The sequence below is a fragment of the Rhamphochromis longiceps genome, linkage group LG20 (genome assembly GCF_057381845.1).
Source record: "Rhamphochromis longiceps isolate RC_006_pf linkage group LG20, R_longiceps_female_GT1.1, whole genome shotgun sequence".
NCBI classification, from domain to species: domain Eukaryota; kingdom Metazoa; phylum Chordata; class Actinopteri; order Cichliformes; family Cichlidae; genus Rhamphochromis; species Rhamphochromis longiceps.
In genome coordinates, this window is record NC_140576.1 from 27,404,377 (window position 1) to 27,432,349 (window position 27,973).

Below are 27,973 nucleotides of genomic sequence, written 5' to 3' on the forward strand. Positions count from 1 at the left end.
TAAGCAGGAAATGTGGCAGTCAGTCTCATTGTTTTTACTTTACTGACACCATAATACATGCAGGATATTGGATCTAATGACTTTAATTGGACTTATTGTCCCAATTTTCAGTCTAATAACTCTCAATGTCAAAAGCAAATCTCCAGTTGAGAAGCTGCAGGGTTTTTTTTTTCTTTCAGCATCGGCAAAACAAACAAATGGAGATTCACAAATGACTCCAGTGGACATTTCTTAAAAAGAACATATAAAGCAGCAGAGGAAATGCTGTTACGAGAGCAGAGACTGCAACACGACACAAAGTTATAGCATGGAAATTCAAATGCCACATGTATTGCAACAGTTTGTATAATATGACAGCGTGGCATTCAAGCTCCACACTAATCAAGTTTTTAACCAAATAAAAATGTTTTTCATCGCGTGGTGTTTACCTTCAGTCAAAAAGCTGCTCTCTGTGTAGTTTTAACACCAGTATAGCCAGGGGGCTCTTTAGCAGCCACACATACTGGGGCTATTTATATCCTGCCCTCTCTCTCTCTCTCTCTCTCTCTCTCTCTCACACACACACACACACACACACACACACACACACACACACACACACACACACACACACACACACACTATAAATATCAGATCACAAGGTCTTCACAGCCAGTTTCTAGTTTGACCCACTAAGCAACTGCAACAACTGCCATCATTCAACTCATAAGCAATTGTATTCATAATGCAAAATCTAATATTCAAACACAAACCAACAGTTGGTTCACTTTGGAAGTTCACCCCCTCCATAAAATACAATTTTAAAATACAATTTTTCAGATTTAACAAGATTGTTTTCTTTGTGCATAGCACACTGCTAAATTCAATTATATTTAATCTCTTATGATTCACCCTAAAAGACTTTTATTTTCTACTTGTTATTGCTGCTGCACATTAATAGCTTATAGTCTATAGATGGTATCAGCTCACACTGAGGGAAAAGGAGGCAAACAGGTTACTAAGAAGGCAAATGAACAGCGAGAAAAAGGACAAAAGGTTTATAATAAGGTATCAGTCTAGACAGCAAAACTAGTTTGGAAGCTGAGGCTCTCCGTCAGTAGGTTTTCTAAGTATAATCCATGTTTTTATCTTTAGAGTGATCATTTTATTGGGCTTGTGTCCACCTTAGTATTACAGCACATGAAAAAAGTCACTCCAAGGAGACACATGGCTAAATGTAAAAACTGTAAAGGCATAACTGCAATGATATACCGTATAGGTGTAACTATCCTTTAAGCGTTCAAAGAATGTTTGCAATGTTCTTGGCTTATTCTTGTGTACTGCAGTCAAACGTTGTATTAAGTAAAATAAGAACCTACATGAAATATATTTTTAAAATGTGAGCCAAATATTTTGAAACCAGTGTGTTTGCAATTAATTTTTGACAGGTTTTTCCATCAGGACTCACACAGCACCAGCTGAGCACCGAGGCGTACCTGTTTCCATGTCTTTCTGTTCAAAAAAAGAAAACAGCACATCTGATGCGCTTAATCTTTCACTGTAACATTTCTGGTGAAAGCACAGCAGCTTTTTTATTTTGTAAGTAGTTAATGGACAAAGTTGTGAATTGAAAATACCAACATTATATTACATTAAGATCTCCACATCAGCCATAGACATTGTGTTTATTATTGTATTAAGGAACACAGAGTTTAAACTAATCCAAGCAGGATTGAGAATAGCTGCAGTAAAGCATTTGATTCTTAAAGCAATGTGCTGACTGATCTCAGTCATCAAGCTGGCAGAGCATGGCAACACCACGCTTGATCCAGTGCTGTGGGCGCTTGTTGGTGGGCAGCGTCATGGAAATGACAAAATTGGTGGAGTGGCCTGTGGTGGACAGCGTGCCTTTCCTTTCGCTGGTCTTGTATAGAGGACAAATGTACATCTTCTGAGGCTGACTGACGCTGTTCTTTTGAGCTGTTGGGCAGAAATGAAAGCAAAGGAACACAGAAAATGGTAGATAGATGGTGATAAAATAATACAAGGAAACAAGCAATTATGCACTTGAAAGAGATATCTGAAAACATTAATTGCATCCAGATTGTTGCAGATCTGAAACACCAGCTCTAGAAGTGCACAAAGTCAGGCAATACTTACTGGGTTTTACCCAGATGATTGGCATTGAGTCAAAGAGGACTTTGGGGTACTGCTCAGCCAGAACTCCACTGATAATAGAGAGAGACAAACAAACCCATCCTTATCAGGTCTCCCTATATTTCACTAGTGATGAACAAAGTAAAAAAAATCCTATATAAATCCTGTATATATATTAAAAAAATCCCCATTACAAGTAAAGGGCCAATATTAAAAAATATAAATTTAGCCCAATAAAAAGTATTATAAATATTTAATTTTGAAATGTAATATAAAGCAACATGAAGTAGAATATTTTCATTAAATCCTCAAATGTGTGCTTAAGTACAGTGAATGACTTTTTTCCTGCAGAGTAATAGCTTATAAGCTATACTGCTATAAGCATATAGTCAATATTGTATTCCTAACGCTGCTGTGAGCATGTACCTTTCTTTGTCCCACCGAGCTCCATCAAGAAACAGTCCATTAATGTAAACACCATCTTCAGGCGTTGTTTGTATCTCGTCAAAAGGAAGGACCTGTAAGATAAAATCATAAAAGACAAACCACTAATTAGTAATGTCTAAGGGCTATGATAAGATCTTTACATGTGAAGAGAGATCCAAAAGTGTGAGTCTCCAGACCTCAAATTCGAAGCTCAGCAGGTCAATGGGGATGTGGTATTTCCTGGCATAGTTCTGCATGGCCCCAGTTAGAAAGGCCTGGGTGAAGAAGAAGCCAGACAGCCAGAACACATTGGGCTTGCTGGTGTTAAACCAAACCTACAGGCACACAAAATAAAGTGAAAATATAATGAGACTGAAAAGGTGCACAAAGCTTTGATATGCCGAGTTGAAACTGCTCATTCAAATCACTTTTGCTCACTAGTCTTACCTGCAAAAACTTGAGCCTTGACAGAAAGTCATTAATGTAACTGCCCAAGGGTTTGAGGCTGGGGTAAGAGCGCTTGGCCCATTTCTCTGGCACTTTTCCAACCACCAAACTGCCTGCAACTGCCTCCAGCTCTGCATCCATCACCACCAATCCCTTAATAGCCTTCAGCAAATTCTGCAGGCTGATACGAATCAAACTACACAACCTGAGAGAGCAAAGACAGCAGTTAAGTCATGAAAGAAAAATGGTTGCAATGGTTATATAGCTTAAAACAGGGTGGAGAGCTGTCTGTTCATACGTGTTGTAGCGTTCCATCTCTTGGACAAGGACTGTGTTCATGCTTTCTTCATAGAGCACAGGAAACTTCAAGAGAGCTGCTTCTGTGTCAAAGTTAGCTGGGAGCTTAGGGAAATAAGCAAATGTGGCAGTTATAAACACACGGTGAAGTGGACACAGAGCACAGACAACTCTCAACGTTTGTACAACGTAGAGAGTTATAGATATACTGGTGCTATCTGGACAATAAAAAGTAAATGTACCTAATACGCTAGTAACAATATGTTAACATGCTCACAATACATCCATCTATCAACTTTCTTTACCACTTGGCCCCCAAAACCATATGGCTGGAGAGTAGGACTTCCTTACACTGTCTCTGAGAGGGAGTTGGAATACCCAGAGGAAACGCAAAGCAGTAAACACAAAGCACATGTATGTTTAATGGGGATGCTATTTTTTTACAGTGCTGTGCAAATGTTTTGAGCCATCACTCATTTCTTTATTTTTTGCTTGGATAATGTGATATAGGTTCAGAAATATACTGAAGTATGAAAACATACATAGAAATAAATGACATAAGCACGCAGTCTTTAGGAATGGTTCTCCAGGCTTCTTAAAGAACATTTCAGAGCTCCACTTTGGATGTTGGCTGCTTTGTGTTCTGTTACTAATGTTGACCTCTGAGTTCAGGCAAAGACAATCCATGACTGATTGTGTTTTACTGTATGTTTTTCTATCCAAGTATGCTTTTAATGCACTGGCAAGGTGTGTGTAGGATCATTGTCATGCTGAAAAATGAGGCTGTTGCCAATCAGACATTTTCCATTTGTACTGCATGGTTGATCAAAATCTGACAGAACTTTTCTGCATTCATAATGCCATGAAATTTGACAAGATCCCCAACACTACTGACTGAAATGCAACCCCAACCCATGACAGAGGCTCCACTGTGTTTCTCAGATGGTTGCAGATGCTTACTCCTGTCTACTCATTTCCTCCATACATACTGGCCATACATATTGGTTTGAACCAATATGTATGGAGCCAGATGTATCTCTCAGGTGTCTGGTAGGGCTTTTCTTTAGGTCTGATACTTCTTTTTTGACTTCCACTTCTCCAGTTTCCTCACATGTTTTAAGGACACACTGCACACTATGCCAAGTTGTGAAACAATTTGGATAATCCCATATGGAAAAGATACATATAAATCTTATAAAGTTTGTGTCTGTCTTGTGTGAAACTTGTATGAAAAGCATACAAGAGTGAAAACAGACATAAGATCCCTAGAAAAATTATATAAATGAAACTTGTATGTTTTGGATACTTACTAAAACAATCTATGAAAGTGGCCACTTTCATGAGTAAATCATATAAGCCTTATATGATTCACTATATGAAGTAGGCCACATCTGATGCAAGTCTTTTCTATTTCTTTTCCATATGGGATAGCTCACTTGGAATCACCTTGTTGGTGCAAAAATGCAATTTTATGGCACTCAAACTCTGTTGACTTTGGCACTTTTTATAAATTCCACTAAAGTGATGGGAAATAAATCTGTGTTTTTGTGAAAGGGCCAAAGGACTCTTTGCTAAGTTGTCTGCTTTGTGTAGACACAACACTGGGTTAGGTGTCTTTTTATGCTTGAATGAGTCATAGGTCAGTGTGGCTTAAAAAAACAAAAAACATTCTTCTGAAAATGGTCGGGCTTAAGAACTGAACGAAAGATAACCGAAAACAAAAAAGCAGTCAACATTCAAAGAAAAACTGACTTACTTTCCAAAAACCTGAAAAACTATTGCTGAAGACCAATTTTCAAAACATTGTGGCTCCTTGGGAGCAATTATAAAGAAACTAGGGGTGCTTCAAGACTTTTACACAGTATATAAAGTAGTCATTAACCAAACTATTTGACTAATGACAGAGAATAAAAATAATTCTCTATCAAAAGGGAGGTTATCAACCTAAATTAATTCATCCAGGAGAAGCAGGAATATGTCCACCTGCACTGCAGTTACTGAAATCCACTGAACAGATGTTGAGAAATTTGGCTTCAGTCAAAACAGAGGAGACAAAGTAAGACCAAAGTCGGTAAAATTGAAAGTAGTGTCTGGGAACTGAAAAATGTTATTTAAAAAAAAAAACCCAAATGTGTCAATTAACTTAGCCAATGCTGAGATGCTGTATTTCACAGAATGAGTGAAATCTCGATGTGTGATGGTGCTTAAGGGAACATTAAGTAATTGCCAAAGGTTAATAGGATTATTCTGCATAAAAACTTAGGGAAATCCAACTGTTGGTATTTGAAATGTTTTTGTTTGGACCAACCATGCCATTGGTATGGCTAAAAACTCCTAAATGAAGAGGAAGTTTGATTAAGTTGTACCTTGGTGAGGATGTCATTCGCTATGTCGTACAGCATGTTGTCGCTCTCAGAATGGGTTCCGCCCTCGGAGCCTCCACCCTGGGTGAGTATCAGTGAATCAAACAGTAGTTTTGTCTGCTGCAAATCTTTGGAAATGTCTACATTTTCGTGCATCCCAAACACTTCTGGATGCTGGCTGAATGGAAGTTCCTAGAGTACAACAAAGACACTGCTGTCAGTAATATACCATAAAATTGAAAGAAATTAAGGATTATATGCAGTTATTTTATATAAATTATATATACTACTGCTTCTGGAGTGTCTGCACCTTGATAAACAGAATGTAATCCTGATAGCTAGATTTTGGTGGGGCACAGTAATCGCCACTAGGTGAGAAAGGATAGCGAAAAGTCTCAATGATGTCCTTGTTGTAGAAGTCAGCCAAGATAGTCATCAGGAGCCGCCTGTCCCAATCATCTGTCACACGGCCACCGTAATTGCACTCTCCAGTCAGATATGTTATGGCCTCCAAGGGCACCTTGTCATATTCATTTACAAACAGCTAAAGAGGAAGAGAAATTAAATGAGTTTTTGATGTTTTTTTCAGGGTAGAAACACAACAACTGAGTGTTTTGAGTAAATACCTGTAGCTGTCTGATGCTTATGCGCAGGTCAGACTCATTGAAGCCATACGGAATATTCCAGCCCAAAGGACCAAACTTTTTCCTCTCCTGAACGAGAGCATGGAAGAAGCACAGTCCATACAGGAGCTTCTCCCAGATCTAGTTAGGAAATTCATTTATTGTGTCACACACCTATAGAATTAATACATAATTATGCATAAAAAATTCTAAATAGGTTTCCTCCTGACTCACCAGCTCTTTATTGGGACAGTTGCTGAAGAAGTTTGGATCAGAAATAGGATCTGACAAATAAGACTGGAGCAGGTTGAGACGGAGTCCTGTTGGGGGCTCATTTGTCATTTTCACTCCATTCTGCAGGATGGTCACTGGAAACTGATTAATTTTTTTTTACTATACTGAAGGCTCTTTCAGATGACAGTTATATCTATTTAGTCCTTAAAGTTGTTCATTTATGGGTTTTACCTTGGCTGAAGGGTAGCTTGTGAGCCAGAGGCGGAAGTCTTGGTGGCATGTTGCAAGACTAAAGTCCTCACAGATTTTCTCTAGCATGGGCATCCAGGAAACGGCCAAGTGGCAATTTTGTAAACACACCCATGTCCCATCCTGCATGGCTGTGGATATCATTTTAGAAGCAATGGGCCCCTGTCCCTGACCCAGAGAGATAGACTGGAACTTGGCACCACCCATGTTCTTGTCACTGGCAAACTTCAGCAAGCCTGTGGAAGGATAGTTTTAGTTTTTCTAAAAGAGTTAGTTTTCCTAGTTTCAGGATTTGACACTGACTTTATGTGGCCCTTTGAAAATCAGTAAAACAGATTTATAGAACTTACTAGCCATGGGATCAGCACCTGTAGACAGCACAAACACGAGTGGGATGGCAGAGTTGGAGTCCAAGTAGCTCTTACTCAGGTCAAAGGGAGGTGGTTGGACAAATTTCTTCCCTAGGTTGCGTTTCACATATTTAGCCACAGCTGGCAGTATCTTATCAGGCCTGAGACAGCGAACGATGATCATCTTTTGCAGATCATTGAGCTGTTCACACCACGGAGCAGGCAAACCAATAGTGCATGGATCTTTGCTGTCATAAATGGACTTGAAGTCATCTGGATTTTTAATGAAAGCTTCTCTGCAAAATAAATAACAATCCACATTGGGTAAACAGTGATGATGATGATGATGATGATGATGATGATGAGGCCATTTTTATTTTAGTGATTAAAGCTTGTTACTTCAATCCTCGTAAACCAGGGAGTTCACTTGCTCTGCAGATTTCATCCCAGCTCTTGTCCTGTAGCCAGGTGGGGTCGGGATTAGCAGTGGTGTTCTGGAGGCCCACTCCCCCAGTCAGCAGGAACATAAAGTCAGTGTGTTTAATCTCCCCTTTTGCTCTTAGAAGAAAACATTGATAAAAAAATAGCATCAAATATAAAAGTAAACATCCACATAGATTTGCACTAAGCATGAGAGTAAGAGTCAAAATTGCTTGTAACTTTAACTTACAGTAGTAATTTGCAGCAGAGAAGGAAGGAGAAGAGGAGTTTATCTTTCTCAAACAGAGAACGACATATGTTGCAGTACAAGTTATAGGTGAAGTGATCAATAAGAAACTGAAGCCTTCTTTCCAGAATCTTGGACTTGTTACTGATGAACAAAAGGCAAAATACAGTTTATAAGTTTCCAAATAACACAGACAAACTAAAAGCTATTAGTTCTGGCAGATGTGTCATAGTTCATTACTTCACCATACCACTAACCAGGTTTACTCCGCCTGGATCACTTACCTGTCTTGTATGGAGTTAATGTAGAGATTAACAAACCAGCTGAGAGAGTACTGGTACATCGGGTCAATGTTGGTCAGATCAGTAATACTGAAGAACAGGATGGACGAGTGTTTTGCAATAGCTCTGTAACCCTCTCTGGACTCTGCTATCTTGATCTCTGTCTTCTCTGCAATCTTGGAAAGATGTAAACATTAGGTTAGACTACGAGACAATCAAATTAACTTAAAAGACATCAAATTCACAATTCAGCTTTGATTTTATGTGTAATTCAAACCTGCTGTTTCTTGGTAATTGTGTTGGACATGATCTTTGCTGAGTCTAAAATCTGAATGGCACTCTCATCTTCCAGGATATTTCCCTCAGAGGACTGCAGTGTCTCTAGGATCTTGTCTTCAGTTTCCTTTAGCTGCCTCTTATTTTCAGCTGACTGCAGGATTAATGCATTTCTCTCCTCCTCCAGTTCTGGCCTGTGGAAATACAAGTAGATGACATGAGTAAAAGAGCTATAAAAAAAACGTTTCGGTCAATAAAATAAGTAACCATTTTGCAGGTATTACCTCTCCTTGGCAACAACAATCCCGAGCAGCTGGTCCTCCAAGCCCTCAGGGGTTATCATGAAATTGAGCAGGGACACTTTGGTGGCCAGCTCTGGTAGGTAATGGGGGTTTCTGAGCTTTGTTGTGATGTAGAAACGGAAATCATTGGAGTACTCAATCACACTCTCCCCGAGCCTGATGCAATCAACACCGCCTAAGAGAAACAAAAAAAAAATTGGGAGCTAAGAACTGTCACTCTTTCTAAATTCAAAATTATTCTTTGGCATCCATTTTATACTTCTAGCACCTTGTTTGAAGGTTTGTTTGAGCAGCAATGGTTCCAGAGAAGGGTCCAGTTCTTCTCCTACATTTTCCAGCAGCAGTGGTGTTCCAAACTGAATACAGTTTTCTAAAGTTCTCATATAGTCCCCATCTGTTAGCTTTATTACACTCAGGCTGTTATCTTTCTCTGAATTCTTGACCCACTTGTTGGCTTGACCCTGAGGGTCAATCATCAAGGGCCTACAAGAACATTAGCATTAGGTAATAAATGAAAAGGATCTTTTCACAAATATTTCAACATAAGTTTCACAAATTTCAGAAACACAAACTCACCATCTGCGTGAATTACTGACAATGACGCCGTTGTCAATAGAGAAAGTGTCACTGGGAAGCCCTGCAATGTTCCATGCCCTGATCTTAATGGGATCCCCCAGAGTTTTACTGAGTGAGAAGTCATCTGATGATGGAATGTTCTTAGACTAGAGATAGAGGGAGGTGCAAATACAGATATTTATTTACTAAGGTAAGTAATATAGACATAGAAATACATATGTATGACAAAGATTCATAAAAATGAGAGGAGAGAAGGAAGAACTTTGTACTTTGCAAAGTTTGGTCCACAACTTGGTGCATTCTTGTCTGAAGCCAGCTGTGAAAGCCCCCAGATAAGCGATGACACCGGCAGAGATAAGAACATCTCCGGTCAAATTGTCATACGTGTTCTGCAGGTCGTCTGCTGCTTTAGACCATCTGAGTAAATAGTCACATTCAGTCACTGGTATGCAGTTATTCTTCAAATTGCAGGAAACAAGCAACAGAACAAGGCAATAAGGAGGCCAAGCAGGTCAGCTGGGCACAGTTGTCATAACAACTTCATGTAACTATGATAAAAGCATAGCTATAAGATGTAAAAACACATTTTCATTTTGAAGCTACCCGAGTGACGCAGGTAAACTTTTAAGAGGTTATAATTACAGGAAATTACTTGCCGTCTGGTGGTTTAACTGCTAATTTTTATTGGTTCTAACAGTTTTGAAAATGTAAATGCCAACTGCTTGCTTTTGTGATACTTGGTCTTTCAAGCTTGGTATTTAACTTTCATCTGCGCCAATTTTGGTGAAGGCTGGAAAAAGCTTCAGAAAGTTAAGTATAGCTTAAATTCTTGAAATATAGCTTGAACTCTGAATGATTCAAGGAATCCTTAAAAGAAGCAGGCTAACAGTTAAAAATCTGCATGCATGGACATACTTCCAACTTCCACCCATTGGTGGTGCTATAATACTTCAGACGTGAGTCTTAATTAGAGAAATTGGCAAACTGCTCCCAGTCAGTGAACAAAATCTTCAAATGTTTTACTCTACAGTCCAATGAATAATAATAAAACAAAGAGGAAGAAGAAGACCTATAAGTAAACGCATAAACAAGTCTCCTCAGCTTCACTGCTTGGCACTGAAATATTTATAAGTGTCTTCATGACCTGGTCTTCTCTCCACCCAGACCACCGATGAGTTTTTCCGCCCTTTCCAACTTCCTGGCGCACAAATCCACCTGAAATTCCAGCTGGGCTTTCTCCTCTGTCTTTTCTTGAAAAGTTTTCTGAAGAGCTGCTAAGCGATCTTCAACTTCTTTCAACTCAGCCCTCTTCTGGTCCAGAAGGGCCATGGTAGCTGCCAGGGACTCCTGTGCCACTCCAAGATTGGCCTTCTTAGGAGCCACAACCTGAAACCAAAGACGAAATCAAGAAATGTGTGAAAAAGTAAGTGTGCAGGTACAATTACAAGTGGTTTGAATATCCAAACACACTGCACCTTTGCCACCCTGTCATACACTTCCATTGCTTGGATCCATTTGCACAGGCCTTCCGCTGCAGAGGATGCCTTTGCCACTATACTGGGGTTAAAGTCGGGATTAGTCATGTACTCACTTCGGATTTTTTGCATCACATGGACCTGCAACCCAAAGACAGACGAGTAAGTTAGGGGTAAGTGCAAGTTGAATGTTTTTTAACTGTGACATAATTTTGACACTCACAGGAATGTTGTCCTTGTCATATACTCTAAGATCTCGTAAAAAATTCATATCACCCAGCAACTTCTTGCTCGGACCCCAGAAGTCAAAAACCTAGATAATAAAGCAAACATGTCACTCACTGTGTTTATGCCCTTTTTCTAACAGAATGAAAAACTATATCATTCGAATGAGGTTTAGCTGTGTTTTAAAAGACTAAAAATAAGTACCAGACTTTAATCATTTCACATGATTTAATTTTTCTTTTAATTTTTGTACTCAGTCTAACCTTTTTTCCAGTCCCAGCTGGATCAGCTATCTTATCTGGCTTTATCTCCTTCATCACACACACAGCTGCCATCACCAGCTTCACCCCTGAAGGTGGATTTTTCATAGACTTCACAATTGTGACATCAGAGGGCTGAAAAGAAATGGACAGCTTGACTTGCTCAGTTATCTAACTGCAATGATATGTAATGAAAAAAAGATATTTTGCTGAAGGGCGCTCACCTTCAAAGTGTCCAAGGCAGATAGAGCAGCCTCCAGGGCAGGGATAGCTTCAGCTAAGTCACTCTCACACTCATCCTTCAAAGCCTGGGCCTCATTGGCTTTTATGGTTGCTGCCTCCTCATCAACCCGCACAACTTTGCTCTTGGCTTCCACCTCCACAGACTCCACCTCGATAACCTGAAAATTAATACATGTGTACATTTAGTACGGATTTATGTATGTTCTGATACATATGTACTCTGGGGAGGATACTGATGTTGATCGATTGTGTGAAATGTATTCACCTTCATCATTTTGGTGTTCTCTATCTTTGCCTGTTCCAGTTTAGGCTGTAGGTCTACAAGTTCCTTCTTCATCTCACCCACCTATGGAAATATATTGCTCAAATAAACTACTGCATAGGAATAATACAAGAAATAGAGAATAGACAAAACAGCTCCAGTGAAAATAGTATTTCATATACCTGAGATTCAGCAAAGGCTAGCTTATCCAGGCCATTGGTGTACCTCTGTTTTGCCTTCATGACAGTGTCTCTTTTCTGAGTGAGAAGTTGACGAAAAGCTGCAATTAGTTCCAGGTAGGATGTGGGTGTCACATAATTATGGCGACCAAGCTCAGAAAGGAATCTGCAAGTGAAAACAGCATAATTAAAGGATTAGAAATGTACTTTACATTTCATTCTGAAAAGTATGAATAAAGCTGTCATACCTCTGTGAAAGCTCTTTGGCAGAGGTGTGGAATGTCTTGCAGATAGGTATGACCTCCTGCCTCTCATTTTCATTCATTTGTAGTGACTCCAGGAAGGAGTTGGCTACTCGCTCAAGAGCTTCCTCAGGCCATGGCTGTCAAAGTACAGAGAGGAAAGCGATACTAAGGGCAGGATCAAAGATGGCATACAAAGACAAGAGTGAAGACACAGAACAGGGTCTGCTAATGAATTTACATGTCCTATTTTCTTTCTTTGGTTTTATTTCCAGATCCAAGAGCACAGCTGACGCTTAACAGATACCTATATAGTTTTCAGTGATTCAGACATTTTTATATGTAGTATATTACAATGCACGCATGTTATAGTGCCCTACCTGATACCAGTCAATGGTACAGCAGTTAATAAGAGCTGGAAACTGGCGCAGGCGATTTCGAAAGGCATCTCCAATAGGACTGAATGCCACAACAACGTGCAGGTTCTCTTTACAGCGTGCCACAAAGAAGGCAAACAGAGTCAAAGGGCTCAGCTCCAAGTTTTTATTACCAGCTTGGGCAATGGGACGTACTGCCTGGGGAAAAACAGATGAAATGAGAATTTTATTGCATACAATTTCATAAGGTATGTATATAAGATTATAATATCCTACCTCTATGATTTCTTGTTTCTCATCTATGGCAAAAAGATTGGGAACCTCTCCTGTATTCAAGACACTGTCCACGTCTTCTAGAAAAGCTTCATCTTTGATCTGAGCATCAGTTATCAAGAACACTGTCTTCTGGCCTTTCACCCCAGCATTTTTTAGCAACATCTTTATTTGAAAGGAAAGCAGTGAGACAGAGTACAGCAGCGAGGACTGTTAAAAAGCCACAGGATCTAATGAGAATAATACGACCAAAACACACTTGTATTAAACAGAAGTAACAGAAGCCTTTACAGCTTACCTTGAGGTCATCTCTCCACTCAGTCATACCGTAGCTCTTGGAGATCTCTGGCTGAAACATGGTCATATGGGCCATGAATGTGGCCAGACGGGTGATGGATTGGCGTCCACTTCCTCCCACTCCCACAAGGAGGGCATTTCCTCCTGGCTGCTTTAACACACGACTGACACGGGACAAGTGCTCCAGGACATAGCTAGATAAGATTTTATTTTCAGTTAATTAAGTTTAAACACAAATTACAAGTTACAGATAAAAACATATCTCATTCATTTACTGCACAAAAGTCAAGTCAACTTGTAAAGTTATTGCTAAAGAAAGAAAGAAAATCTATAAAAACTATATCCTCTTTGAAAGCTGTTTACCGGAAGATGACAAGGTTCATCCGATTCTTATGCATCTGGTTGTATTCTTCAAGACAGGACTTTACCACCACGGCAAATTTTTCAACTGAGGGCACCTCAGCATACAAACGCTCATCATCCTCCAGGTCAGGTTTCATGTAGTCACCAAACAGAAGATTTCGCATGTCTTCTTCAACCAGCTAGAAATTCACAAATTTAAATGCCACAGATTCAGGCACATCAAGATGTAATTCTGCAAGCACATCTTCTTTGCTGTATTGTTTCATTTTAAAAGTAGTAAAGCACATGAAATAGTAAGGATAAGGGACTATCAGCTCACTTTGCTGCCTTGTTTCAGGTGATCAAAGACCTGGTGAAAGGATTCCTTAAAGTGATCTTTCACAATGCTGCTCATCAGCGTGTAGAGCCACACTCGATCGTCATCGTCTACCAAACGGTCATAATAGACACGGAAGACCTCATGGACAAAAAGCCGTATCATAGTGCGTTTGCTCTCCAGAGATCCCTTCTTAATCAGCAGGCAACCTTGGATAACACGTGAAAAGTCCCGCAGGTTGAAGGTATAGTGAGACTTGGCTGGAGTTGGAAGCAGGTTCTCCATGGCTTTCTTATAGACCTATGGAAAATAAAAAACGTAAACATAAAGATGATTTAGATTTTTATACAACTGCAAAATGAATTTATCCAGCTTTCTGGTTTTTGTGTTCCCAATGTCTGTTTTTACAGCACTCACTTCCATTGTTGCTGTCACTATTTGGTTGCCAACAGTGAAATATTCAGGTTGGAACTGATTGTTTTTAAGATAGAAGGACACAATGTTGGAGAAAATGTGAACCATGGTGTCATCGCTGAAGGGATTAATGCTAAAAATGTTGAAATGCCGCAAGAAGCGTGAAGTCACAGCATTCCTTCCCCCGCCAGGGGGGCCCATAGCTGAGATGATCTGGAGATCAACAAGAGTGATCTTGGAGGTATCCTTCAGGTCATACCTGCAAGAGTAGATGAGGTCTGTTTGTTTGAAGAACAGTGCTCTAATCTAGTGAATTCAGTCCTGTTCATATATTTATATTTCTCTCGTTAGAATATGAATTTGTCCTGTAATAGGTGGTTCATACCAGTTTCCGTGGTCTATGTACTGTCGAAGAAGCTCTACAGGAGGCTGTGCTCCAAACTGTTCCAGTGCAGGCATGTTCATGTCATCTACAAAGATGATACACTTTTTTCCCATGGGGGGTCCAAACACGCCCTTCCTTCTCTTATCTAACCTGGACATGATGATATTCTACATGATGAAATAAACAGAATAAATACAATTTAAATAACTATAACCTCTTATTTGTTTAGAAACAAACAAACACCTCACATAATATATGATCACTAAAGCTGTTTCTCTACAGGGACATTATTTCACATACAGTGCTTAACAAATTTATTAGACCACCAATGGTTAATTTAGCAGTATGTGCAACTTCTTTGATCAAAATCAGATTTTTAAGGCTAACATTAATAATTACTGAAGCACATTATTATTTTTGAATTAAGATGGCAAATTACAGTTATTTACTTGCATTCCTGAACAGAAAAAAAATTATTGGTTGAAAGTTATGCTCTTGACCAGTGCATCAGGTCAAATTTGGGTATAAAATGTTTCTTGTTCCTTTTATGTAAGTTTTAGGCAGATTTTCAAAAAAATATTTGTTAATATTTATTTTCTCGTTTGTATGACAGGTGGTCTAATACATTTGTTAAGAACTGTATGTCTCATGTCTCTCACACTAACCTGAGTTTGGTTTGAACTTGTGCGGGCTGAAAAGTTGATGAAGAAGGGTAGGTACTGATCTTTGTCCAGATTATTCATGAGTTTTTCCTTCACATACACAGATTTTCCAGTTCCAGTAGGACCCACAAACAGGGAAGGACTTAAAGGCAAAACAAAACATATATTTTTAAGTGTATTATGTTTGATTAAATGTATATAAGTTCAGGCTATGCACTATTATCATAGTACTAAAGATGCAAAGAACAACAAAAACAGTTTTGACCAATCCCTCAGAGAATACTGACACTTCGTAGTTGATGCAAAGATCCATCAAGTAGTTGTAGCGAACTGTGTCTATGGTGGGTACAATGATCTCTTGCACTTTGGTGGTTTTGTCGCCCAGGTTGATGTTTTTAATGGCCTCATTCCAGTGAAACCATTTGCCTTTCCCTTTAAACTGGAAATGAAAGAATATATTATGATTTTCTGGTATAACACAAGCTAAAGTCTTCTGAGTGACATAATTACACAATACCTCATAGAAATAGTCATACACTAGCCCCTTCTCCTCAAATGGACACTCCCATTTTCCCACTGTTTCAGGGATAGGATGTTCTTTTTTTTGTCCTGCAACAATCAACCTGAAGAAGCTACTAAACTTCTCTCTACTGTCTGCATCACAGCTCCCACCCACAGACCACACGAGTGAGAACGCAAATGCTGCCTGCGGGCAAAAAGAAAAAGTAGCAGTGCAAAGTGCATATACAAAAAACATTTTTGCAAAACATTTGCAAGGTGCAGATCCTAACAAGTATTTTGAATAAATAAGTTCAAATATTATATCAAATTCTAAAAGATATAAGCCCTTTTACCATTATCCAGCAGCGGATATTTTTATCACTTTGACCCGTCTTCACAGGTTTAGTGAGAAGCATCTCAAACAGTCGACACAAAGACACCGCAATGTTGCTGTTGCTCCTGGAAACGACTTCCTATAAACCAAACCAAAATTTAGCATGTCAAATAATTATTGTATTGATATAATGTGAATAACACATACACTCCCTGGATTCTGAGGCCACTTACTCTGCAATGTTTTCGAAGCATTGTGAGAGCAGGTGGCAGGAGCCAGTGGAAAAGCTCCAGTAACAAGGAACGGTTGTCTGGAGTCTGAAGATCATCAAGAAGAGTGTTCATCCAGGAGAGCACCAAGGGCTTCCAGCCCAGCTGAGATGGTTCCATGTAGATCATACCACATCGACTGACTGTGGCTGGCTTCATTTGGAGAAAATGCAGAAAAAAGCATCCTATCAATTCAAGCTACAGTAATGCTACAGTAACAGTCTTATCAAGCACCTTTTAGAAAGACAGTTTTCTTCATAAAAGAAAGGTTATCATTTTGCAAATTAACTAGAAATTATTTTACATTTTAAAATAAGATTAGCAAATAACTTTATTAACTGCAAACATCCAACTCACAGAGGCCTGTGATAGATCCATAGCTTCAAAAATCAAACTCATCTGACTTGACATCTGGATGATCTCACCGCTCATCAGGCACAACTGTCAAGGAAGCAAAAAATAAAAAGGTATGAAAAACAGAAAAATATATATAATTACATTATATATATTATATACATTATTTTACTGTGCAACATGTACCTTTTTGTTGTCATCCAGCACCGTGTTCATGCTCTCAATCCATAGTGTATCTATTGGACCATCAAACACCACCCATTTACGGTCAGGAGTGTCAGCCGATGCAAACTCCCGAAACGTGTTAGCCACAATCCCATCTGTCCACTAAGAATGAGGATAAAAAATTAAAGCCACCTCTATGTCAATACTGTAAACACGCTTTTATTTATCTGTAAAACAAAAGATCGATGGCACGGGTTTACCTCATGAGAAACTAGATCAAACTGTCCAAACAGCTGTCCCATAGTAATTGACTTTGGGTTTAACGTCCTGAAGATGACTTTCTCCTCCTGGCCGTGTCCTCTCTCATTCATGAGAGTCAGAGTGTCAGCTAAAACATGTAGCACTTTGGTCTTTCCAGCAAAAGGCTCTCCCACCAGCATGAATCTTAAAAACAGTATTTATAACAATATTTATAAATCCATATTGAATTTTAGATCATTTCCTCCAAGCCATTTTCCAATCATGTGAATATCAAGCAGGAAATCATAATATAGTACACCAGCATGGAAACTGAAACACATAACATACCCGTGCCTAACAATCATCATCTCATAGGTCTGGATCATCTTCTGTATGAAAACGTCTGTTGGCTGTACATTGTGATTTTTGCAGCATTCTTTAGCAGCCTCTAGAAACAGCTGACAAACAAAAAACAGATTCTAACACACATAACCACACAAATAAAGGGTTTTGTTAGATTTTGGGCAAAACAATATGGACCCAAATCAACACTGACCTGGTAATCAGCCTCGGGAAGGCAAATGCCTGGGAACAAATCACTGGTGATTCCATTGAACAGCGGAATATCATGGGAGAGAAACTTGGGCTCATTAACATCCTTTATGGATCTCAGGAGCTGAATGTTACAACATGAATAAGAAATTGAAAGGATCAAAAACTGGCAATAAAGTTCACAATCAGGACACAAAGTATAGATCGATGTTTAGTAAATACCAGAATGTCCTCATTCTCCTTGGGATACTTGAGCTTGAGGTTTCCTGCAGCCACAAGGACAGCTTTGACAGCCCTCATGCCATAATCATAATGGAACTGAGAGGAGAGCTGCTCTGAGCAAAGCCTGTAGGTCATCACAATCTTCACCGAGAGAGGTTTGGCATTTAAGAAGCCATATGAATACAGAGATATCTCTGCTATAAGTGCATAGTTGGGCACCATCATGGCAACTGTTCGGAACAAAACCTGCACAGAGAAAATATAAAAAACGTTGAACAGTAACATACATTTTTCAGATTATACTTAAGGATGTGTAGAGCACCAGCATGTGTGATTTGAAACAGAACAGCAATGTGTATGCTATGTGTGATAAAATATTTTACTGGTAAAAGACCTTGAGGTTGTCTGGGAGTTCTGATCGTCCTGCGTAGCCAGGGTTCATTGTTATGGACACAAAGCAGTTGGGATTGAGTTTGAGCATGGTCCCTTCAAAGTCAAAGTACTCCAGCTTCTGCTCGATGGCCCTTTGAATACAGAGAACCTGCTGGGCCACTACAGACAGCACTTCCAGCTCAATACGGTTGAATTCGTCAAAGCAGGCCCACGCACCAGATGAAGCAAGACCTTTAAAAAACTATATGAAATTACAAGTTAGTAAACCATGTTTTGAATGTCTGAAAAAGCATTAGAAAGGAAAATTTTCAACTTGTGGATGTTACTTTTCCCATAGCCAGATAATCCAGTCCATCTGAACAGTTAAAGACGACACACTGCACAGCAAGTGCTTTAGCCAGATCCTTAGTCGTCTCTGTCTTTCCTGTTCCAGCTGGACCCTCTGGTGCACCACCCAAATTCATGTAGAAAGCTCCAATCTCAAAAAGAATAGTTAAAATATGATGTCAGTTATCACTCCTACAGCAAAAGCAAAAGTATGCAAGTTCTGAAACATATTTAATTAACTATTTTTAAGAAATGTTTTCTTACCAGGGTTCGATAGCATCGGTCAGTCAGAGGAGTGATGACCAGGCGTGGCGAGTTCCCCAGATACTCATAGGCATACTTAACATCACAGTTGATTATGCGAACGCGAACATTATCACTACTCCAGTAATAACGAAGCTGGGCCAGCCACTGAAAGTCAGCTTCTTGTGATACACCTATTAAAAATCCAGAAAACATTTTAATCGCTGTGCATTTTCTCTTTATCGTTCAAAGGTATTTTATATAATAATGCATAATACTAATAAACCTGTTTTGTTCTTGCAGTACCTTTCTCAATAAGCTCCATGACTACATCCCTGGCATGGACATCAATTGTGACCAGAGCTCCCAAAGTAATCCGTGTTTGCTTGGCCAGTTTTCCTCTCACCAGCTCTACGATGTCATTCAGCTGACTCTGAAGTTTCTGATAGTACTTCTTTAAACCCTGCAGAGAACAGCCGGCTACTATTTTAGTTTCTTCCCAAGGTGATATTTTTAAGGTGTCTAGTTCATTGTAAAAGATACTCAGGTCACTTGATCAAGAGTGAGAAACATCACTTCTTTATTAGAAACATGTAAAAGGACCCACGTTAGGGTGTGCTCTGATAGCCTCATGAACCTCCAATGTCCAGAAAATCTGTGAGGTGCAAAGTACCACCTGCCCAGGCCACTCCGTGACCCACTGGCTCCGTGGAGTCTCAGCGTATGCCTGCCAAAGACACCCATATACATCCATTCATTTGTCACTGACTCACATGCATATATATATATATATTGATGCACAGGATCATACACAGTATGACAGCATTGTAAGTAAACCATAATACTATTTCAAATTAGGTACGAAGAACAGTGATCTCACCACCCTGGACCGGGCTATTACATCTCTAACACTCCGAAGCATCACGTCTTCCACCTGAATCAGCCACTTCTCCACAGCTCCTTTGGCTTCGGACGTGGAGATGTGCTGGATGAGCTGAACGCGCTCCCCTTCACTGCTATACATGGCCTGAACAAGAACATTGTGCAGTTTAGTCAAAGGCTTAATCATCCACACCATTATGTAATGAAAACAACATGTGTGACTGCCTTGCCTGGATATCCAAATTGGGCAGAAAGTCTAGTTTGGAAATACCCTCAAAGCACTTCTTCAGATGTGGCTGCACTCGCTGTGGATCCTTGGTCTCAGACAGAATCTCCAGCATTTCATCGTTGGACAAGAAGAAGAACCTATCACCAGGGTTAGCATTACATATTAAAATCTGTGATAATATGAAAGATCTGGACAGAAATAAAATCTGCAAAAAAATATTTTTACCGAGGAAAAAACAGACGTTTCTTCTCCAGATATGCATTCAAGCCCTTCATAATGCTATCAAGAAGGGTGTTGGAATCTTGCAGTTTCTCTAGCAAACCAGGTAGCGAGGTTGCTGGGAGAATCTATGTTAACAAATTATCCAGTTAATCAACCAAAAAATTATAGTTTTAGATTTACTTTCTGTAAATGTAAATGCATTTTTTCTTACCTTAGGGTTCTTAACACAATGCCTCATAACCTCTTTATAGTTCCTGTCAACAGTTTGAAAAAGTCGCCCCTCTTCTGGAATCTGCTGCATGATGTCCTTGGATGAAAAGATGGGCTCCAGGTAAAGCCACTGGGCTTGTACTTTCAGCCACTCATCTATGGATTCCTGGATACGAAGCAGACGCTCCTCCCATTGCTAACATCACAGAACAAATGGTTAAAGCTTTCTCTATATGTAGGAGGTTAAAAAAATACTCCCAGGTGCCAAATTATACAAATTTAATAGGCAAATTCAGCATTTATTTGTTATGCAAATATAAAACTCATATTAACCTTGATTTCATTTTCAAAGGGCTTTATGAAAGGTGAGCCCCTCATAGTCTGAGTCTTCACAATCTGGTCATCTAACATTGTCTGAATGTCATCTAAGGCGGTCAGGATGGAAACGCCAGTCTCCCTGTAAGGTTGATGGTGAAAGGAGACACTATCCCAAATGCCCACCATGGTTTTCATAGCCTTCTCAAGGGAAAACTCCTGTAGTGAGTAATAGAGTGGACATATATAATTTAACACAAAGAATAAAGTACAACCTGTATAAACACACACAGACTTTCAAAATCTTCTCACTTTGCTGGCAGCAGCACTGATGGACTCAAAGTCTTCCAGGTATGGAGTCAGATTTTGCTTGAGAACTTTCCGTAGTGTTGTACCACCATTGAGGGTGATTTCATTGCTAACTATCTGTGACATCTGGGTCCAGTGGCGAGATCTGAGGCCAGGGTTGCACAAGATGGACACCAGGGGGATATGTTTCTAAACACAAACACATTCCTTTTAATGGCATTCCATAAAAAGCAACACTTTGTTAATGAACTCTTTTTAAATATCAGTTGTGTAGAATACCTTAAAGTTTTTAATCTGCTCCATTACAGCCGAACACAAACTGATAGTTGGGCTTTCTTCCTTTGTCACATCATCCTCAGTAGGGTGTCGCCTCTTCTCAGAGATCCTCTCCATCTCTTGCGCAGCCTTAATCTTTTTCTGTTGGAAAAACTTGAGCATCTTGAAGATTTCCCTATAGAATTCATCCACTTTTACCTCCATCGTCTCACCATTAAGGTCCTGGAAGGAGCCATCCATCCACCTAGGCACAAAAGAAACAAAAGGTTAGCAGGATTTAAAAATTTAAAAAAGGAACAGCATGCATCAAATAGGAATCTGACCTGCTCTCTGTGCGCTGCCAGTTCAGGACAAATCCAAACAGCTTCTGATATGGTTCGATATTCTCGTTGATGATCTCAACTTCTGGGAAACATGTCAGGTCCCACTTGTAGAAGGCCTCTTCCTTATTAATGAGTGTAATAGCCTCCTCAGCCTCGTGGAGAAGTTTCTGAACTATTCGGACATCCGCAACATACTGATTTAAAAAAAAGAGATACCAGTTATAGCAATGCTGCTGACATGTTTTGCTATTGATTAGCGTCTAAGCTGGAAATAACAAAACAAATAATACAGTCTTATTGTTGCTGTGTAATAAATATGTCAAAATAACATGCAATTTAGGCCAGGAGTATAAAGTTGTATCACTTTTTGCTAAATTTTACAGTTCTTTCAGAATTGACATTTTTAGCATCAGGCTGGAGCAACGGATAATCTACTCTGTTCAGAAGTAAATCACTATTATGCAAAAACCGAACCCGGCCAGGCATAGGTCCTGAAGCTTGGCGATGGCATATATTGGACAGACTGTCTCTTAAGCTAAGCTACATCCCTAGCATGGCCTACTGTGATTTTTGATCCTGTGGGTGTGTCTTGCTCGCTGTCAAGCTTTAGGCGCTACCCTTCTGTGCAGCTGACTCTACTCAGCAATAGGCCAGAGTACTTAAGGTGATAGTAATGGTGACAGTGTTTTGACTGTCTTCTTCAGTTTAATCAATGAAAATACTTTAATTGCCAAGTTTGCTTTCTTGTCTCTTTTTTCAACCTAGACCAGGGGTCTTGAACTCCAGGCCTTGATGGCCGGTGTCCTGCAGGTTTTAGATGTGTCTTTGATCCAAGACAGCTGGTTTAAATGGCTAAATTACCTCCTCAACATGTCTTGAAGTTCTTCAGAGGCCTGGTAATGAACTAATCATTTGATTCAGGTGTATGATATCTAAAAGGTGATATCTAAAACCTGCAGAACACCAGCCCTCGAGGCCTGGAGTTTGAGACCCCTGACCTAGACCCTCCTTTGTTGCTTCCCCATATCCACTGGACTTTCAAAGAATGTAACAAACATATTTACTGTACAGATGGGACAGGCAAGAATACAAATAAAGAATTTACTAAAAAAAGAAAGGAAGAAAAAACTCTTTCATTAAAGGTATTCTGAAACATAAACCATGCTCTACCTGCTGCATCATTTCCAGCTCAGAGAGAAATTTAAACTCCTCAGTCCTGCGTCCCAACTTTTCAAGCTGCACCATTAATTTTTCTCTTTTAGCAACCAACTCATCCTCTCCTTTCTTCTTGGCCTTCTCCATTAACTGGAAAACAATAGAGCCGTCCAGAATCAAGATTATTCATAACAAAACAAAACACTCATGTTATATTGAACTAAGCACACGCTACCGCATTACCTCATCGCTGAGTTCAAAAGTATGAAGGATGTTTTGTGGCCAGAGAAAAACAGTCGAATTAAGCTCCATATCCTCTGCTTCAATGACGTGGACTTCCAAGAGGTAGATTAGTCTGCAGCATGCTTCCTGTCAAAGCGAGACAGCAAACCAGGTTAGAATTGATGCAAGACATCAAAAATTAGTATGCTTTTATAACAGGTGGAAGCAATTACTGGTTTATTTACCTTAATTTTTTCATTAAGCTCTGCAAGACCTTTACTCTTAGCTTCATGTATAAAGTCAAGCATCTGAGCCATTTCCTCTGTATTCTCTGGAACTTTCAAAGCTCTCATTCTGATGTTTTCAAACTCAGAGCAAATCCTTTTACAGACACACACACACAAACAAGAATTAAAATGTGACCAATTTAAGCATAGAAGGACAGATTTGTTTGGTAGTATTATAAGAACTGACTTACTCTAGATTTTGTTCATGGTGCCTGGAGACTAATTTCTTCAGAAGTATTTCGGCATAAGCTTTGGCTTTGTTGGCAAGCCCTTGTTTCAGCTCCTCACAGTCCAGATGGACCATTGTGAAGCGGGCTTTTGATGGGAGGCTCATAATCTCCTTTGACAGAGCACGAAACTCCTCCACTTGCTTTAATAAGCAGTGAGATTACACAATGACAGTCACCAGAAAACAAGATAAAACAAGATAAGGCAAGAATCTGAATTCAACTTTATGATTTGCTACCTTAGTGTATTCATCAAAAGAGTGTTCCTCTTCCATAAACGTCTCTACTTTAGCCTGTGCAGTTCCATTAACCAGCCAGTCGTAACTGTCAACTACGAAATAAACCACAAATTTCACCAATAAACTGAAGTAATATTACTGGAGTGCAGATTACAAATGACCATATTATGGCACATTACCATAGTTCCGGAAATATTTGTCAGGCTCCTCTAGATTTCTGCGCACAGCACTCTTCACGGTGGCCTGAGCCCAAGCATGGATCTGATCAGTCACCTTGGCATCCATAAATAAAGATGTGTTTTGTGCCAGCCACGACTGGACAGTTTGTACTTTCTGTAGAACAATGTCATAGATATCATTACCAGCTCTGAATGCATTTTTGGCAAATTTAGCATAAATTTGACACATTTGGCATAAAGTGATAATTTCACCTGAAAAGTGTTTGTTATGGCACTTAGAATGTCAAGAACAGCAGCTTCCAGATCTTGTAAGGCGGGATAAATTTCCATCTTTTCATCGTCAAAGGTTAAAGCCATCCGAAAGATGGGCAAGCGGTGGTGATTGCTTGGATCAAATACACCGACAAACTCCTCCACACTTCCATGAAGAAGAGATTTCAGCTACGAATTTACAGAAAAACATATGCATGAGACTAACTGTACAATTAAGAATCACATTTTACATATATTTAAGCTTTTCATTAAATGAAACACTGTGAAATACTGATTTTACTAGCTGTCAACCGCCAATTATGAAATGGTCTTTATGACATTCTTCAGGTTAAAATATAGTGAGCATCATCTTACCTGATTGGAAATTAGGGTGGAAGCACAATTGTAAAAGGAATCAATTTTTTCCTCTTTAACTCCCTTGAGAGTTTCTTGATTTGTTAAAAGGTGGATGACTTTGGGAAACCAGGTGTTCATGATGCGATCTTCTGTCCTCTTACACTCCACAGCCATTTTGTTCTGTAGGCTCTTAGAATCCACAGGTCCTGAAGCTCTATATCAACAGAAGCCAAAGTAAAATCAAATAGATGTCTATATTTGCTGAGACAGGTCAAATTTGCCTGTTTGCCTTTATGTCCACATCCCTCACCTGTATGATGAAAGCTCAATTAGGACCAGTGAAGAGAATGTTGTGTTTCCAAGATCCAACAGAGTCTGCATTACAGGATTAAGAATATGCAAGTTTGCCTTTATCATCTTGCGGCTTCTGATAAAACTATCATGCCATGGACGGGAGAAGCTGAGAATTCTGCAAATGATCAAAAATACAGTTTAAAAATGGGAACATAAAAAGACTGATGAATATTAGTCATTATGTCTAAATCACAGATCTAAACGCACACTAAGGACTCACTTTGGTTGTGTAGCGCTCTGTTTTTCTGAGTTCAATCCATCTGCCTGTGGATTCTTTAACACTGTGCCCACTATAGGAGATCAACATACCAGTGACACATATCTGGTTAGTTTAAGACAATCTAGATGTTTAGACTCTAATCTATATGATCAGCAGATATTGTCATTGTGCAACATAACAATAGCCATAAAACACTTAAAGTGAGTTGAAAAAACCTGCAACAAAAAGTCCTGCAAAATCCTGCTACCCCAGAGCCCCAGTTTTAACAAGAAATCACTTTGGGGAAGTATAAAGCCACAGAAAAACTAAGGTATGGTGTCTAAGCTGCTTGGAAGACCATGCAAATGTTTACATTTATATGGATTTGAAAAAGAAAACTTTCACTGAATTGCACACCCCTTCTGCTTCCATTGAAATTAATAAGTGATTGATCTGATTTGCAGTCAAATCAACTGATTGTGTGACCACCTCTATCAAAGGAAAACATCTTGTTAGTTTGCTAGTCCGGAGGATTCAGGTGTGTTTTAATGCAATGCCACACTGTTCCCAGGGAGTAGACATCCCAGCAAATCCACGCCAAGGTCTGACTGTGCAATGCTCAGAGACGCTCCAAAAAAAAAGTAAGAGGTGCAGCTCAGACTATAACCTGTTAACTATTTAAAGCCAGAACCATGAAAACTAAACAAGTGTGGCTTGTTATGAAGGATTTCCAGGAGAAAAGCATCTCCTCTTTAAAAAGAACATGGCAGCACAGCTTAGGTTTGCAAAGTTGCATCTGATCAAACCCGAAGACTTCTGGAGTGATGTCCTTTGGACAAACAAGACCAAAGTGGAGATGTTTGGCCATGGCACACAGTGTCTTGTTGGATGAAACCCAAACACAGCATATCAGAAACACCTCATATCAGCTGTGAAGTACAGCACTGAATAATCTGACACTGTTTTGGAGCTACTGAGTCCACCATTGAATACCAAAGTATTCAAGACCCAAATGTGAGGCCATCTGTCCAACAGCTAACACTTGGTCAAAAATAAAACAATTAAAATTTTGCAGATTCCCAGTTGTGCATTAACAAACACACACAAACCACAATCGAATCAACGTTGTAAAAAAGAGTGGGCCAAGATTCCTACACAGCAATGTGGGAGACTGATGAAATCATATAGAAAACTATTACTTCAAGTTACTGCTGAAAAAGGAATACAACTTTCTTCTTTACTGTTGGAAAACTGTTTTTTTACTACATTTAAAAATTAAAGTAAAACATATTTTTGAAAGCTTTCTGTTTTTAATTTCAGTACCTACACTCTTGCACTGCACTGTACATTCATACAACATAAATAACTGGAAATACCTGTGTACTTTACAATTACACTATTGAAATTGTCGCTGACTTCCTTGCAGAGCTCCTGCAGCAGTTTTTCTGACTCGGGGCTGCCTCTTAGTCTTGCTGGGACTCGATCTACAATCGAGTCTAACCACTGCTGCTGAATAACTGGACATTCGCGTCTCTCCACACACTGCTTAAGGAAGTTGTAATTCATCTGTAAAAGTGGAAATACATTAAATAGTCAAGGATTAACATAGATGTTAATGAGGTTGTCTGTTCACATATCAAATTTAATACTTAAAAGTACACATACCATTTGTTTCCGTTGCTCACTAAACATCTGTAAAGTAAGGATTGAAATATACCATTATTTTGGGGAATATTTTCTTATTTAGCTAGTACTTGTATGTATGTATGCATAAATAAGTAGATGCCATACAGAAGGTGGGAGCTGTGGCTCTGGGGACAAGCTGCGGACAACTCCCCTCTCTCTGTTCTGTCTTAAATCCTCTGCTGCTTTAGAGACCCTAAAAAATTCAAGCAACAAACTGCCACACTTCAGGAAACAGAAACCAATATAAATACCTGCATATGTCAGACATATGGACTACTTTAACACAGAAAAAAAAATTAAATAAATCATAGCTGAAGAAAGGACATACAGTATCTTTAGGCGTTGCTTTACTTCCATTTTGCTCCTTTTGTGTCTCAGCAGCTTCTTGGAGACCGCTACCTTCTCCGCTATTTCCTCCTTCTTGGCTATGATTTGCTCAATTTCTCCAAGCTGTTGTGCCCCTTCAATAGGGGGCAGGACTGGAAAGTTGGACATCCTTTTCTGTGTGTTTTTGAACACTCCGGGAGAGGTGGCCATTCCTGACAGCAAGAAACTGAAGAGAACCAGAAGAAAAACTAGCTGAAAGATTCCAAGCTATTTGGTTAACTAACTTTAGTGTTCTGCTAACATTTCACCGTGAACAGGCAAACGTTACGTTGCATTATTTATTACAGTATTTACCTGCAGTGAAAATCTGTCGATTCACCTGTTTGTTCCTCCAATACATTTACGCTTTGCTTAGTTTACTCATAAATAATCACAATTTAGTCTCTGAACCGACTTGTGAAGCTTTAACGGCGTCGTTACCATAGAAACAGTTAACAGGCCACAGGAAGAGGCGGAGTTTATTGTTCCCATCCTTGAAACAAATGGCAGATCGCTAGTAACAAAGTGCATAAAGATACTTACATCTTTATTTATTTATTTATTTTGCCAATTTATTTGGTATGTGTAAACACAGCACTGGTTCATCAACTAAGTGCTTTTTTATGCTTGAATGATAAATTGGTAACTGTTAAGTGCCTTAAGAGACAAAATATATATATTTCTCTGAAAATGGCTATGAACTTGACTAAGAATGTTTTGGGTTTTTTTGCAAAAAAAAAAAAAAGCATACAAGAACAGTTTAACAAAATTACAAGAAAATCTGGTTCCCTGGAAGCAACATTGAAAGAAATACGGGTGGCTCATGCATTTATAATATATTTTCTTCACCAGTGAAATGATCGTTTAAATAGCTGTAATACAAT

The 27,973-nt window shown here is 39.2% G+C and overlaps 1 protein-coding gene across 1 annotated transcript; it reads right to left on the reverse strand.

The window, feature by feature from the left end:
• Positions 1 to 1,120: 1,120 nt before the first annotated feature.
• dnah12 (dynein, axonemal, heavy chain 12) lies at positions 1,121 to 27,531 on the reverse strand. The gene is made up of 74 exons (XM_085393749.1): positions 27,405 to 27,531; positions 27,052 to 27,276; positions 26,829 to 26,916; positions 26,703 to 26,729; positions 26,414 to 26,603; positions 25,059 to 25,128; positions 24,795 to 24,953; positions 24,503 to 24,698; positions 24,128 to 24,316; positions 23,876 to 24,029; positions 23,697 to 23,788; positions 23,422 to 23,600; positions 23,189 to 23,324; positions 22,965 to 23,090; positions 22,737 to 22,871; positions 21,567 to 21,760; positions 21,247 to 21,487; positions 20,971 to 21,156; positions 20,677 to 20,877; positions 20,345 to 20,539; positions 20,137 to 20,258; positions 19,913 to 20,048; positions 19,681 to 19,827; positions 19,408 to 19,527; positions 19,107 to 19,263; positions 18,822 to 18,994; positions 18,557 to 18,709; positions 18,232 to 18,471; positions 17,838 to 18,083; positions 17,620 to 17,739; positions 17,412 to 17,521; positions 17,084 to 17,267; positions 16,845 to 16,985; positions 16,662 to 16,745; positions 16,269 to 16,457; positions 16,055 to 16,174; positions 15,718 to 15,906; positions 15,488 to 15,639; positions 15,204 to 15,342; positions 14,539 to 14,705; positions 14,157 to 14,412; positions 13,743 to 14,039; positions 13,424 to 13,602; positions 13,062 to 13,254; positions 12,767 to 12,928; positions 12,494 to 12,688; positions 12,120 to 12,253; positions 11,875 to 12,037; positions 11,696 to 11,776; positions 11,412 to 11,588; positions 11,191 to 11,322; positions 10,926 to 11,015; positions 10,703 to 10,843; positions 10,372 to 10,613; positions 9,497 to 9,644; positions 9,228 to 9,373; positions 8,920 to 9,134; positions 8,634 to 8,826; positions 8,351 to 8,543; positions 8,077 to 8,249; positions 7,796 to 7,936; positions 7,525 to 7,683; positions 7,126 to 7,421; positions 6,758 to 7,011; positions 6,527 to 6,667; positions 6,296 to 6,433; positions 5,980 to 6,213; positions 5,673 to 5,861; positions 3,308 to 3,411; positions 3,010 to 3,214; positions 2,760 to 2,897; positions 2,563 to 2,654; positions 2,140 to 2,207; positions 1,121 to 1,959 (listed from the first exon to the last, which is right to left on the reverse strand). The coding sequence occupies exons 2-74, from the start codon at positions 27,258 to 27,260 to the stop codon at positions 1,766 to 1,768; spliced, it is 11,919 nt and encodes a 3,972-aa protein (XP_085249875.1). The 5' UTR covers positions 27,261 to 27,276; positions 27,405 to 27,531; the 3' UTR covers positions 1,121 to 1,765.
• Positions 27,532 to 27,973: the final 442 nt, after the last annotated feature.

Bases quoted from the DNA above. Each gene is read 5' to 3' on its own strand.
- dnah12 (XM_085393749.1), bottom strand. From the start codon at position 27,260: ATGGCCACCTCTCCCGGAGTGTTCAAAAACACACAGAAAAGGATGTCC. The intron at 21,761-22,736 runs GTAGAGCATGGT...TTTTTAAATCAG, and splicing joins AGCTGGAAATGATGCAGCAG to TATGTTGCGGATGTCCGAAT. The intron at 12,689-12,766 runs GTAGGATATTAT...GTTTTTCCCCAG, and splicing joins AGAAACAAGAAATCATAGAG to GCAGTACGTCCCATTGCCCA.